Raw genomic sequence first — 14,272 nt, forward strand, 5'->3', positions numbered from 1 at the left:
ACTTTAATATCTACTTGACCTTTAGCTGGAGTAACTTCTATTTATTTTCAAATTTATAAGGTGTCCTTCCATTCTCTGTCAAAGTTAATAATCTAATATTTAAATGTACTATATTTTTAAATGTATTTAGCATATGTATAATATAAAAACATACATTAAAGAACTGACTTTCAGACACCAAGAAGTCTTACATAAAGACAAAAGATTTTGAAATGAGGTGGCTCTATTTGCTAAGTTCAGACATTCAAATATTATTTTTAAACACTATGCAACATGATTTGGTCCCTTAGTCACTGGTCATAGACTATTAATACTTCCCCCATAAAGAAAGACTCACATTTTCTTAATAGATCTTCTTTCTTCTTATCTTCAATGAGTGTGAAAGTGAAAGTGAAAATGAAGTCGCTCGGCCGTGTCTGACTCTTTGCGATACTGCGGACTGTAGCCCACCAGGCTCCTCCGTCCATGGGATTCTCCAGGCAAGAATACTGGAGTGGGTTGCCATTTCCTTCTCCATTCAAAGAGTATACATTACCCAAAGAAAATACCCAAATATAATAATGACCTATACTTCAAAGTAATCTCTTATCCATCCATAAATGAATGTGAACAAGATCAGCTGGTTTCTTATCTCAGTTTTTATAGCAAACATTAATCTCTTAGACATAAAGTTTTCAAATTAACAACACTATCTAAATTCAAATGCTCAGAGTTTAAAAATACTAGTGTGACTGTAACTCAAACCCAGATTTCTCACTTTAACCAAAAATTATATCTGGTCAAAAAGACAGTCATAGATTTGATATAACTGACAAACTGCTTAGATCGTAAGTGTTAAAAGCTTTAATCCTGTCTAAATATTTCAACTCAGAAAAAAAGAACTTATAAAAATGTGTCTGTTATAATGTCATGTATCAAAATTTATTTAAAGGACATGGTGCCCAAGCTTCTACAGTCTCTGCAGGGACATCCACTTGAAAATATTCAGCTGAAAAAGTGTTAATATATTAGCAACAAATAACCTACCACCTCTCCCCAAGAAAAGATTTTAATAACTGCCCAGATAATCATAAATGCTATACTCATCCCTGTGAATGTTACTAATAAAACCCAAGTGCTGTAACACACTAGTTCACCATTAAGTTCTTTATAAGTTATTTTTAAAACCGGACTTTAAAAGTAAATAAATTTTTTCAAGATTTTAAGAAATTTATAAATGTGAGTGGTTCTGAATGAATCACAGGCAGCTCCCATTTGCCTTTATAAGTAATCCAATCTCTGTTTATGAGCCCTAAAATAATCTATTAAATCCCTCCTAGGTCTCTGTAATTGATGACAATTAGAGTCAGCACCTGAAGAGCAGTTATGATAAAACATTCCAACCATCTGTATTTGGGATGTATTTTTGTTCTCTTTCCATGAATTCACCCCAAACAATATAAGGCAACCAGACATCATGGACTCCAACCCTGAGCTTCTACCCGTTTCCATCTACTCAGAATTCCTTTTTAGTAGATCTGTATGTTCAGATGTTGGAAGTACCAAAACACATACCAAGAAAGAAACACCCACAAACTGCAGGGGAGAAAAATGGAATATCAGCCCATTTACATATAAAAGAGGGAAGATATATATATACACACAACTGCTTGCATATTCATGGAAAATTTCTGGAGTGACTGCAGAGTTCTAGACTGAATAGGTTGGGAAAGTTTACTTCCATTTATGACCTTTTACAGCATATGACCTAGACAGCATATTAAAAAGCAGAGACATTACTTTGCCAGCAAAGGTCCATCTAGTCAAAGCTATCGTTTTTTCCAGTAGTCATGTCTGGATGTGAGAGTTGGACTATAAAGAAAGCTGTGTGCTGAAGAATTAATGCTTTTGAACTGGAGTGTGTTGGAGAAGACTCTTGAGAGTCCCATGAACTGCAAGGAGATCCAATCAGTCCATCCTAAAGGAGGAAATCAGTCCTGAATATTCATTGGAAGGACTGATGTTGAAGCTGAAACTCCAATACTTTGGCCAACTGATGTGAAAAACTGACTCACTGGGAAAGACCCTGATGATGGCAAAGATTGAAGCCAGGAGGACAAGGGGACGACAGAGGATGAGATGGTTGGATGGCATCACCGACTCAATAGACATGAGTCTGGGTAAACGCCAAGAGTTGGCGATGGACAGGGAGGCCTGACATGCTGCAGTCCATGAGGTCGCCAAGAGTCAGACACAACTGAATGACTGAACTGAACTGAATGACCTTTTAGATGATTTTATTTTTTTACCATGATCCTGCACTATGCTATTTGTTAACAGTAAAGATTTAAAATCCAGAACTGTTGTTTCTTGCTCCTCACATTATAGAAGACCCTGGGAGCACAGCCTCTTGGCCCCACACAGGCACCAGCCAATAAACTGCATATATTCAAAGTATATGAATATATATACTAACTACATGTATTGAGCAGCTACCAATAAACTACATATATTCCACCTCCTTCCTGAGATGCAGTATCAAAGGCTCATCTTGTTTTAAAATACCTGATGAAATAGCATAGGAGGAAAAAAAACAGAAAAGGTAACAGGATAATGCCGTAAAATGCTACTATCACTCATTCATTATTTCATTCAAAAGTGCAAGTTTTCAAAACATAAGAATAGCCATTGTACCAGCAGCAGGTCACTAAAAATATATGTGGTAAGAATACAGAAACTAACTCGGACAAGAACACTAGGGTTTAAACTACCTTTAAAGAATTCAAAGTCAAATAAATACTCAACCTCTTATCCATGTCAAGAGCAGTACTATTTTGGGGGAAAGAAAAAAAAAGCTACATTCCAGAGATGGTTACCAAACACACCATTTCCTCTACCCATGGCAGGCATGGTTAATAAATTAGGTCATTCTTTTTTTCCACAAGCCCAGGCGTGACCTCAGAATCCTCCTTAACACTTAACACAGTGCTATTGCTCTGTGTCAACATTCACATGAAAGATGCAGTCTATTTTGCCCTATAGGTCCTCTTTTCATACTTTTTTCTCTTCTTTTTTTAACAAATTACTGGAGAAAACAAACATAAGACCAATCTCTTCAGAATATATGAAAAGAAAGTTTTTTATATAACACTTCACTGCAATGAGATGTTTGTGTTCCATTCAGCCTTGGGATCTTTAAACCAAATCCTAATTTTTAACACATACACACACACATTCTTCAGATCAAACTCTAGAACTTCACTAAGAATAACACTTAAAAAAAAAACTGTTAGTTAGCAGGAGATAGTTCTGAATGAACCAATGTCAAAATAAGGATGGGAAAGGAGTCTACACTCCCTTATCTGACTCTCGGAAGAATAAGCCAATAAATGCAAAGTGACTACAGGGTAATTTTAAAAGATTTTTAAATGCTCAAACCAGATGTTCTTATACAGGATATACAAAGCAGCTTCTGCAGAAACCAGACTCAACCAGCTAATGACAATTACACTGTGCACAGGCTGAAATGCAGCTGTTTTGAGGAACTTTGTTCCCTGATTACAGCCGGTTGTCAGAAACTATCAGTTACCACTAACAATGTTAAGTCACCAAAAAATTTTAAAGTACAGTTTAAAAAAAAAAATGTATAGACTTCCAATGTTGTACACTAGAAGATCTAGATGACTCACTTAACAACACAACAAAACCTGCATTTACACATCATCTGAATTATATATTAAAACAAACATTTCATCACAACGGTACAAGTCCTGTTACTACAGTCATAGAAACAAGACAGTCTCAAAACCTAGCAGCAAGGTCTGCAAAGTAGTCTCTGAGGCTAAAGCTGAAAACAGTCTCAGCCATGGATTGTGTCTACAGGACATCTTCCCCAAAGAAACACATAAAATCCTAACAATCTCCAGAAAGTGTTTTGGAGGTAATTTACCTTTCCTAATTTTAAAAGGAAGTACGTACAGTAGGTTCTGGAGAGGTTAAGCAGCAAGGGCAAAGACACACAGATGGGTCTAGGGCAAAGCCAGAGGCTGAATCAAAGACCTGTGCCACCCATCCTCCTCCCAGGTGATGGCACCATGGACTTCCTGCTGCTGGACACCTCCTGAGATTTAGAAAGAGGTTATCGCGAAGATTAAGGCCATGGACTACAGGTTATCAGGGGTCAGACAACTAAAATGTACTCAACAAACAACAGTCTGTTAACTTAGAACTTGAAACATATTTCCTGGCAAGCTGATGTGAAGATGGCTGCAAATGCCACTTTGCCTGCTGGAGAGCTGGACAGAGTGCGCACGAGTGGTTCCCTAAACACTATCACAGGGCTTTGTGTCCTCTGAGCAGCAGGTATTCCCTTCCAACTGGTGTGACACACACCCTACGTCAAGAGACATCACACTCCTCTGGATGCAGTCCCAGGTCATAATGTATATTCCCTCACGCAGGGCTTCTTGGCCTGGCCTCCTGGGAGGGTGTGACTACCTAGCTGTGTTTTGCAAGGTGCATGGGGTCCTGTATTACACACCCTACCCTCAAAGGCTATCTAGGAACCAAAGAGTTAGGAGCCACAGCCCTGAGATGAGTCAACCGCCTGCATATTTATCAAACAAACTTCTGATTTCAACTTGTTTCAGGTTCCTATCAGAAACGGAATTCAGTCCCAGCAGAAACAATCTGGTGACCAGCTAAAACTGTATCACTATAGTATACTACAGGCTTCCCAGGAGGCACTACTGGCAAAGACCCCGCCTGCCAATGCAGGCGCCGTAAGATACGCTGGTTCGATCCCTGGGTCAGAAAACTCCCCTGCAGGAGGGCCCAGCAACCCAATCTAGTATTCTTGCTTGGAGAATCCCATGGAGAGGAGCCAGGCGGGCAAAGGTCCATAGGGTCACAAATGTCAGAAATGACTGAAGATTCTTAGCATGCATGCATGCACATCCTACACTACAGGTATATACTGTTCTACAGGTATATATACTATAGTACAGGCTTTCCATATATATATATAGGTATGGCTGTGTCATTATAAATCAGGGGTCTACAACCTGCTGGTGTTCAATACTTAAGAATGGTTTTTATGTATTTAAATGGTTTGGAAGAGGGAATCAAAAGAACATTTCAGAACACCTGAAAATTATTCCAAATTCAAATTTCACTATCTGTAAATAAAGTTTTATTGGGACACAGTCACATTCATTCATTTACTTTTTGTCCACTGATTGCTTTCACACTTAGGATGGCAGAGTTGAACAGCTATAATAGGGACTATCAGGCCCACAAAGCCTAAAATATTTGCTATCTGGCCCCTTTACTAAAATAGTTTACTGACCTCTGCTTTAAATCAACAGACTAGCAGTAAGGGGGTAAGAGGGCACGGTAGGAGGGTAGTGTTCTAAGCAACTTAAATTAAAGCCATGTCTAGAAACTTGTGAATTTTTCTCAAAGGAAAACCCCTGAGGCTCCTTCTTAGGGCCAATGTATACTACGTTATAAAAACTAATAAACTTATCTGATTTTCAAGCCAGTAACCAATAAGCAGAAAAATGACTGTTCTAGACAGGCATTTTAACTATAATGTGTGGTTTAACAGTGATGTAAAAGGATCAGAGAGAAATCATACAAAGAAGTCACCAGAATTTAAATGCCAAATTGAAATCCAAGGATGCACTTAAAAGTATTCATCTAGACCCTGAAATGACATGCAAATTCTTGAGTAACTCACTTTTTCTGCTAGAGAGGTTCCCACAGGTTTTGGATCTCAAGTGTCCTTGACCTCAAAAAAGTTACAAGTCACAAGTACTCAGCCTACACATCTAAAGTGCATCTTTTTATTTCAACACTGAAATAACTGATGGTCATAAAAATGACCATGACTAATCAAGAAAAATCTTAAATCATGTTAAGTGTACTTTGTGCTAAACAAACACAAAACCAGGCAGCTCAAACTCCAGCAACTTGTTAACCTTGCCAATTCTTGCTGCTTATTCTGGAAGAAAGGAGTAAAAGAAAAAAATGTTCATTTTATCTTCAGTTTGGACTCTCACCAGTGAAACCTTCACTTAAAATAACTGCTTAGAAACTGTCTTAGAAGCTGTCATAAATTTTCAAATTAATAAAATCTCATGTGCAGACATTATTAAATGTCTGATCCTGTGCAGATCAGTATTAAAAACTATATATTATTGCCAGTTGGAAGCGCTTTCAAAACAAGAGAAAACCGTGATTTAATTCCTTCAACAAATCAGTCCGAAAGAACCTAAAGTTAAAAAAAATGAACTTACTTCAACTGCCCTCAATCACCTTAACAGTCTTTAACTCTACCTGAAGAACCAAAAGCAAAAAAAGGTAAATATGTAACTTGTTTTAGAGTATTCATTAAAACCTTGGTCCCTGAACATCTGTTAAGTGCACATAATATACCACTAGTCTAGAGTTAACAAAGAACTCAAAAATGTAAATACCCAGACTCTTCCTATTTTTGTTTCTTTCAGGTAAGGAAGACATCTAGGCTAGATAAGGCCAAGCCACAATAACATGACCAGAGTCACAGTCAACATCCTCTTAGACTAAATTTTCTCTCTGTTCCACAACACTCAACCCTGCCTAATCTTATCAAGATGCCACTTCAACTGAAAGGTAAAAAGGGGCTCCAGGACCACTCTTCCATTTATTAGGAGTGCAGAGTTTACTTATTCCATCAGAGCCAACCATCTGTGAAAATACCAAAATATAAATCCCTCACAATCACATATCAATATTCTTTGTATAAACACACCAAGCAAATAGGCTTCCCAAATGGGCAGCTGGTAAAGAATCCACCTGCAATGCAGGAGACCTGGGTTCAATTCCTGGGTCAGAAGACCCACTGGAAAAGGCATAGGCTACCCACTCCAGTATTCCTGGGCTTCCCTGGTGGCTCAGCTGGTAAGAATCTGCTTGCAATGCAGGAGACCTGGGTTTGATTCCAGGGTTAGGAAGATCCCCTGGAGAAGGGAAAGGCTACCCACTCCAGTACTCCAGCCTGGAGAATTCCATGGACTGTATATAGCATATAGGGTCACAGAGTCAGAAATGACTGAGCGACTTTCCCATTCACTTTCACCAAGCAAATAGCAAGACTCTCAATTGTCTCAACTTTTTGAAATTTTATATACTATATATAATAAAAATATCAACTGTCCAAATTTTAAATACATTACCAAATAAAGTGCTGCCAGGTCTTCATATGGGCTTCCCTGGTGGCTCAAACAGTAAAGAATCTGCCTGAAATGCAGGAGACCTGGGTTCAATCTCTGGGGCAGGCAGATCCCCTGGAGAAGAGAACGGCTACCCATTCCAGTATTCTTGCCTGGAGAATTCCACGAAGAAGCCTGGCAGGCTATAGTCCACGGGGTTGCAAAGAGTCAGATACAATGCTCTTACAATACTTTTGAATTGTGATGCTGAGGGAGACATCTGATGGTCCCTTGGACAGCAAGAAGATCAATCAGTCAATCCTAAAGGAAATCAACCCTGAATATTTCCTGGAAGGACTGACGCTGAAGCTCCACTACTTTGGCCACCTGATGAGAAGAACCGACTCACTTGGAAAAGACATTTATGCTGGGAAAGACTGAAGGCAGGAAGAGAAGGGGGTGACAGAGGATGAGACGGCTGGATGGCAACATCGACTCAATGGACATGAGTTTCAGCAAACTCTGGGAGACAGTGAAGGACAGGGAAGCCAGGCATGCTCCTGTCCATGAGGTCGCAAAGAGTAGGACACAGCTTAATGACTGAACAAGGTCTTAATATAGAGAAAACCAGCTGAACACTAAAACTTTAAAGGAAACAACTTACTGACTCAGGAACTAAAACTTTGCCAATTAAGGTTCCTATCAGGCTTCTGATACAATCTAAGAAACTAACAACTCCAAGCAAAGTCAGCCTCTATTTGAAATTCTTTTTTTTAATTTACTGTTAAACAAGGCAACAGTGTTCTATAACAGGCTTGAACAGAGAGGAAAGAAGTTTAACATTGGTATAACTCCCACTGTTTGACCAATTAAGTCAAGCATTTCAATGCCAATCCAAATAAGCAGCAAGATATTGACAAAAGTGTTTTATTTTCCTCTAGAGAATGTCTTATTTTATTAAGCATGTAGGAAAACTGGGCATACAGTGCAAATTCTGACAGACCATGAACTGTAACAGCGTAACAGGTGCCCCATATTGCTAACTGAGGAAAGAGCTTCACCAACAGAAAGGAAGCAGGCAAGCAGAGTCATCTGTCTCCTCCTCACTCCTGACAATGCCTAAAAATACAAGACTTGGTCAGTGTTTGATGTCTAGATGTTTGCTGTTCTAACCACCTCAGTACTGAAACACACACAGTTGATTTTTTTTCTCAGCGAGTGTGCAGATTAATACATCAGGCAAATTTTTTTAAAACAGTTTTCAAACAAATAATCTTCAAACTGAAGACTCTTAAATTACACACAAAAAAATTGCTACTTTAATTCTAACTTTTTCAAATCCAGTCATGATTAACTCCTAAGACATGCCTCCTCAATGTCAGAGGTTCTGTCAAAAAGTTACTACAGATTAGTGTCTACTTACAGGAAGTAACAAGATGCAATGATCTTTGAATGGACAGTGTTTTAGACAAAGCTGCTGTTGTATCTGGAGGCCAAGGAAGAAAATCTGAATGTATCCCAAATAGACAAACTAGCTAACAGGAGAAAAAAACACACTGCTTACACAACTGTACAGACAGAATGATTCATTATACATATGTATACACAATTACCTGGAAAATGATAAAATGATGATTTCTAGGTGATAGGAATCTGTTTTTATATTTGCTTCTCTAGTTGAAAACGTGTACATGTAAAATAACACCATTTCTGTAATAATACTTTAAGCCACTAAGGGCTCTTTGAAGTAAAAAATCAATTATTTATGAAGGTGAAACACATGGAGATGTGTTTGTATTCTCACCAAGTCCTCCAAGTTTTGTTTGCTTTTTTAGTTAATCCTTCTACCCAAAGTCTCTGGGCCAAGCAACTGTTCATTCTAAAATACAACATGTTCTTAAAGTCCAAAAAGTTTTTTCTCCTGTTCCCCCTTTTCACACACTCATCATTTTTCACTATTTTCCCTTTATAGCTACTCTTTCAACCTCTGCAATAGGAAACGAAAAGTATTCACTTATAGGCTGAAAACCTGTCTGGTGATGGAGGAGGAACTTGGGGGGGGGGGGGCGGGGAATCTTGTTCTTTCTAAATGAACATACATCCACCTTTGTCAAAGTTAAAAATCTCTGTTACAACCCACTCAAATTTTCTTCTTAGAAAGTAGCCTATGACCTTAAGATGGAATCAAGTTCAAATTCTACTGCAAGTTCAGGCAACTCCTTTTATCTCTGGCTGCTGCGAGGAGGTATGTATGCCAGCTCATCAAAAACATATAAAAACACATAAATTTAAGGGAGAAAACAGAATAACCAAAGTCAATCTGATTTAAAAGTGGCATTAGATGAGACTAAAATCGTTGGGACAAAAGGGCACTAAGAATTCTCGGGTGAAGGCATTTGCTATCAAGTGTCACACACAGAACACGCACTTTATCTGTCCAGTATGTGCTGCACACTCTACTACAATAAATTATTTTATCAAAAGTGTTGTCAGTGTAAGTATAGTTACACTGAACACTCCCTTTCTCCAGCTAAAAGTGATTAAATCTTGATTAGCGGCGATCTGGTCAAACACAACTTCCTAATCTATAACCACTGGTGGATCACTACCTAAACCAGCTTCCAGGGAAGTAATTTCTCTGTATCTCAAAACTAGTTCATTAACTTTGAAAGGTATTAGCCTTGAGGTACAAGTAACTAGAGAGCTAGCCGTTCACAGCGGGTTTTCTAAAAAGGAAAAATAGTTCACCTAATAAAAACCTTTGGGAAAGGAGCCCCTAAGCATTCCCATTAATGGAAACTTCAGATTCTCTCTCAATTTCCTAAAAATGTAGCCGTCTTAAGTCATTCAACTGCAGCTATCACTTTACAAAGAGAAAAATTTAAATTTCCCCTCGGCTGTGGTAAATAGAAGGCGACAGACCCTCACCCCCGCCGAAGCGAGGTGGGGCGCCTGCCTCCTAGTTACTAGAAAACCAGCCAAAGCTGCTTTTAAACGGTCTCGTGGTGACGATGCATTCCTAACGGGTTTCGAAGGCACGTTTAAATCGCCCGCTTTTTTGTTTGCTCGCTGCATTCACCGGGTGCCGGGACTACGGCCGCCCCCGCGCGCCGGGGAGGGAAGCCCAGGGTGGAAAAGCCGGGGCGGGGAGAGGGGGGCACGCCCGGGGAGGGGGGCCCGGGGCGAGGAGAGCCGGGGGCGGAGGACTCTGGGATGCAGAGCCCGTGCGGGGGGAAGGGGGGGCAGGACAGAGAAAGCTGAGGACCCCAGGAAGGCGGGGATGCCGGGGCGGGGAGAACTGGGCCGCCGCCCCGCACCGGAGAAAGCACCGTACGGCGCCCGCCGGGCTGTGCGCAGAGCCGCGGCTTCGCGCAGCGACGCCGCCACCCACCCCCCCTCTCGTCGCCGCCTCCTCCTCCTCCTCCCAAGGCGACAGAAACAACAGCGCGGGAGGAGGGGAAAGTAACTCCCGGCACCTCCGCCGGAATTAGCCCCGGTACAGTGATGACACCTTCTCGTGGCGCAATCAAGCCCCGCTCCCTCCGCAGCGAGTCCCCGCCGCCGCCGCCGCCCTCTCCGTTTGAAAGTGGCCACCCCCCCGCCGCCGCCGCCGCCGCTCCTCCCGCCCCGCCGCCGCCAGCTGCACCAATCCGCTCGGCCCCAGTTGCAAATCAAACGCTCCCTCGCGTCTAGAAACCACTTGCGCCGCTGGAAACGGCCGCGCCGTCCCCCCCTCCCCGAGTCCCTCCCGGGCGGCACCTTCACTGGGGCGGGCGCGCCGGCGAGAAACGGCTGTGAGATGGGAGCGGGAGCAGCGGTGACGGCGAGCAGCTCGGAGAGGACTCGGCTCCCGCTCCCGCCCTCAGACAGTTCTGGAAACTGTGTATCACCTCTGTCACAGGAAGCCATCCGGCGAGGAAGGCGGCGCGGAACCAACAAACAAACGCCTGCGGCCGCCCGCCGGAATCAACGCGGGGACGGCGACGGGCTTCGGGCCGTTCCCCGGGCGTGAGCGCGGTGGCCGCCCCCGCGCCGCGGGCTTTGTGCGGGGCTCCCGCGGCGCGGGCGCGGTAGGCCAGGCGTCCCCGCCCCCGAAACCCCCCACCCCGGGCCCCGGCAGCGCTGCTGGGACCGTTAGGTGACGCTCCGGCGCGGCTGAGAAAGCAGCGCCTCGGCCGCCGCCCGCCCGTCCCCATTTCCACATGGAGCCGCCTCTCCTCCAGCGCCAGAGGCGGGCCACAAAAGTTGGCCCCGGGGCCACCCAGCACCTGCCCACGTGCCGCGGAGGTTAGCTCCCGGGTCTCCCCCGTCCCTTTCCCCCCCGCCGCCCTCGGCCGCCAGGTCACCTATTACCGGTGGGAGGGGAGAGAGGCTGCTATTTAAACGCCCGCGGAAGTTGAGGCACCCCCACTGGCGGGTGCCGTGCACCTGCCTCCCGCCGCCGCGCTCCGCCACTTTGAGCAGCAGCCGCGTCCTCGGCCCCGCCTCCTGCCCGCAGGCGGGCGGGGGGAGCGGGAAGGAGGTGGAAGGGATCGAATTTCCCTAGCAAATGGGACCGTTCCGACAGGATTCGGTTCCCCGGTCAACATTCCACATTCCATCCCTCTCCCGCATTTGCAAGCCAGCGCCAACAACCCGGAAAGCCTGCTGGCTACAGAACAACAGCCCCCAACTCACAAATACACACTCACAGGCACAGGACACGTGCACTTGAAGGGCTTCGCAACTTGCAGTCCCGGGGTGCACCCTGCACGTTTTCACGCGGACCAAGCGACACGACACCACCCTCACAATTTGCAGACGGTGCCAAAGGTTGCAATCCGTTTTTAAGTTCATGGTTAATCGGTAGTTTGGTCTACCAACGCAACTCCTTCCTAATTTCACCGATAAAGGGTTTTACACTTCACAAGCAGTCTCGCTATAAGTAAAAGGTCCGTTCACTAGAAACCCAACTGGGAAGAATCTAATTGCTAAATTGTCCCTGCACCCCCCCCACCCCTCCCTCACTGCCCTTGAATTGATGCAATGAATATTTTGGACATGTGATGACGCGGTGATAAGAGGGCTGCAGCTACCCTACACGGATGTACCTATACCCACACCTATGTTTGTACTATACAGTCGTCCCTTCCCCCGCACCACCACCACCACGGTCACACACACTCTGGATTCATATATGTACCCGGACCTTGTTCTGCCATTGCCATCTGTCTACCAAGTTGCTATTATGCTTTCCACTTCCATGCAACCTAATGCACTTTGGCTGTTTAAAAAATTCTATAACTAAAGCCAACTAAACTGGGTTTCTACTCCTGAACGCGTTTTAATTGATGATTCGCCTGAAAACCGCATGTTCTTCGCAAATCCAAAAGAAAAAGCTCTTAAGTCTTCAGCCCCCAAAACTGAAAAATAATCATAATAAAACTTACTGATCCAACACACATCAATTCTCAGGATCCAAAAATCATCCTTTCCTCCTCCTCCTCTGACCCCCGCCCCGGCAATGCCCAAGTTACTGGTGGGATAGTAACGCTGCGCTCGGCGGCTGCCGGCCCTCCCTCCTTTGCTACATATCGAGAACCCAATCTTTTGGCGCCATATTAATGACGTACTATATTATTTCCACTAGGCAGCGACCTTCGGCATTAAATTACTCCCGAGAACTCCCGAGCAAAGCAACAAAACCATCAAATATGGCTGAGCCTCTCGGCTCGTCCTGCAGCCGCCGCCGCTGCCGCCGCCGCCGCGGGATCGGAACGCGCGCACGGACCCACACGCGGACACGCGCGGACTCTCGGTCGGCGCGCCCTCCCCGCGCGCCCCCCGCGGCCCGCGCGCGTACCTGCTGCGGAGGGGTTCGGCCGCGGCGCTGGGCTCCTCGCCGCTCGCTCCGCGCCGCATGAGTTCGGGCCGTGGCGGGCTGGCGGACGGAGTGGCGGGCGGGGAGCCGGGCGGGCCCCTGCTCTGGCCGGCGCGCACACACCCGGCGCTCGCGCAGGGAGGCACTCTCGGACGGGCGTTTGGCTTGTTATGGAGGAAGGACTCTGTGAATCAAACTCATTTCTGGGTCACTGCTGCCACAGGGGGGAGCACTTTAATCCCTTGCCAAAACGAGAGGGTGGGGACGGGAGGGCGGGGGGAGCTCGCCGGGAACCGCGGTGCGGGGGGCTCTGGCCCTCGTTAACTCTTCGCGGCCCTCGCCGTAGCAGGCTCGGCCTGTGTCAGCAGGGGCTTGCAAAGAGCCGCATGCTCCAGCTTTTAAAATCTCTTCCTTCACCTGAGCCTAGACTTTCTTGAAGTGTCTCCAAGATACCTCCAGGGTGGTGGGCTTTTAAATTATCCCTTTCAAACTCTCTCAGTCTCAACTCTTGTTTGACATCACTGCACTAGAAAGGATTCTTTCAAATTACTTTAAAATTATGTAGATTAAACTGTGGCTATTAAGGAATGTAGTTTGGGTGAGAGGTTTTATTTTTAGATTGAATGGAAAAATAAATAGTTCTTTGGTAGTAACAGTTTTGGGGGAGCTGCGGATTATAATGACATTTTTAAATATAGAAAATCCAGTTTGGGAGGCGGAACACATCTTTACCTAAATTTGTATCGAAATAATAATTCCAAATAAGCATTAATTCATTAGGAAACTAATTATTTGTAATTTGGCACCACTGCTATGTTACACTGTGTTACAGAACTGGACATTGTCTTCCAAATAGGGAGAATTGAGCCTAATGCTCAAACTGGAGCTGCAGACTAACATAAAATTCGATTAATTCAGGGGTATTTATGTGTAAAAGAGGAGTGGAGATTAACACACTTCTCATGAAAGTGTGAAAGTGTTAGCCGCTCAGTCATGTCCAACTCTTTGGGACCCCATGGACTGTAGTCCACCAGGCCCCGTGGGATTATCCAGGCGAGAACACTGGAGTGGGTTGCCATTCCCTTTTCCAGGGGGTTTTCCCTACCCAGGGGTCAAACCCTGGGGTCCTGCATTGCAGGCCGATTCTTTACCCTCTGAGCCACCAGGGAAGCCCTCTTCTCTCATGGACCCCCCTTAAAGAAATGAGTCTATATGGTATTCTGCTTCAAAAGGGAAAAGA

At 44.5% G+C, this 14,272-nt stretch overlaps 1 protein-coding gene across 7 annotated transcripts in view; it reads right to left on the reverse strand.

The window, feature by feature from the left end:
- JADE1 (jade family PHD finger 1) overlaps positions 1–13,253 on the reverse strand; it is a 57,119-nt gene extending 43,866 nt beyond the window's left edge. The window contains exon 1 of one of the 7 annotated variants that reach the window (XM_069557530.1): positions 13,015–13,253. Coding sequence is in view for 2 of the 7 variants with exons in the window: in XM_069557528.1 (XP_069413629.1) it covers positions 338–467 (130 nt within the window). In the remaining 5 variants the exon portion in view is untranslated. Of the gene's footprint in view, positions 1–337; positions 633–10,931; positions 11,663–12,601; positions 12,987–13,014 lie in introns of those variants that run through there. The other 6 variants (XM_069557532.1, XM_069557533.1, XM_069557531.1 and 3 more) reach the window with 6 other exon arrangements.
- Between the last annotated feature and the right edge of the window lie 1,019 nt (positions 13,254–14,272).

This window comes from Ovis canadensis, chromosome 17 (genome assembly GCF_042477335.2).
Source record: "Ovis canadensis isolate MfBH-ARS-UI-01 breed Bighorn chromosome 17, ARS-UI_OviCan_v2, whole genome shotgun sequence".
NCBI classification, from domain to species: domain Eukaryota; kingdom Metazoa; phylum Chordata; class Mammalia; order Artiodactyla; family Bovidae; genus Ovis; species Ovis canadensis.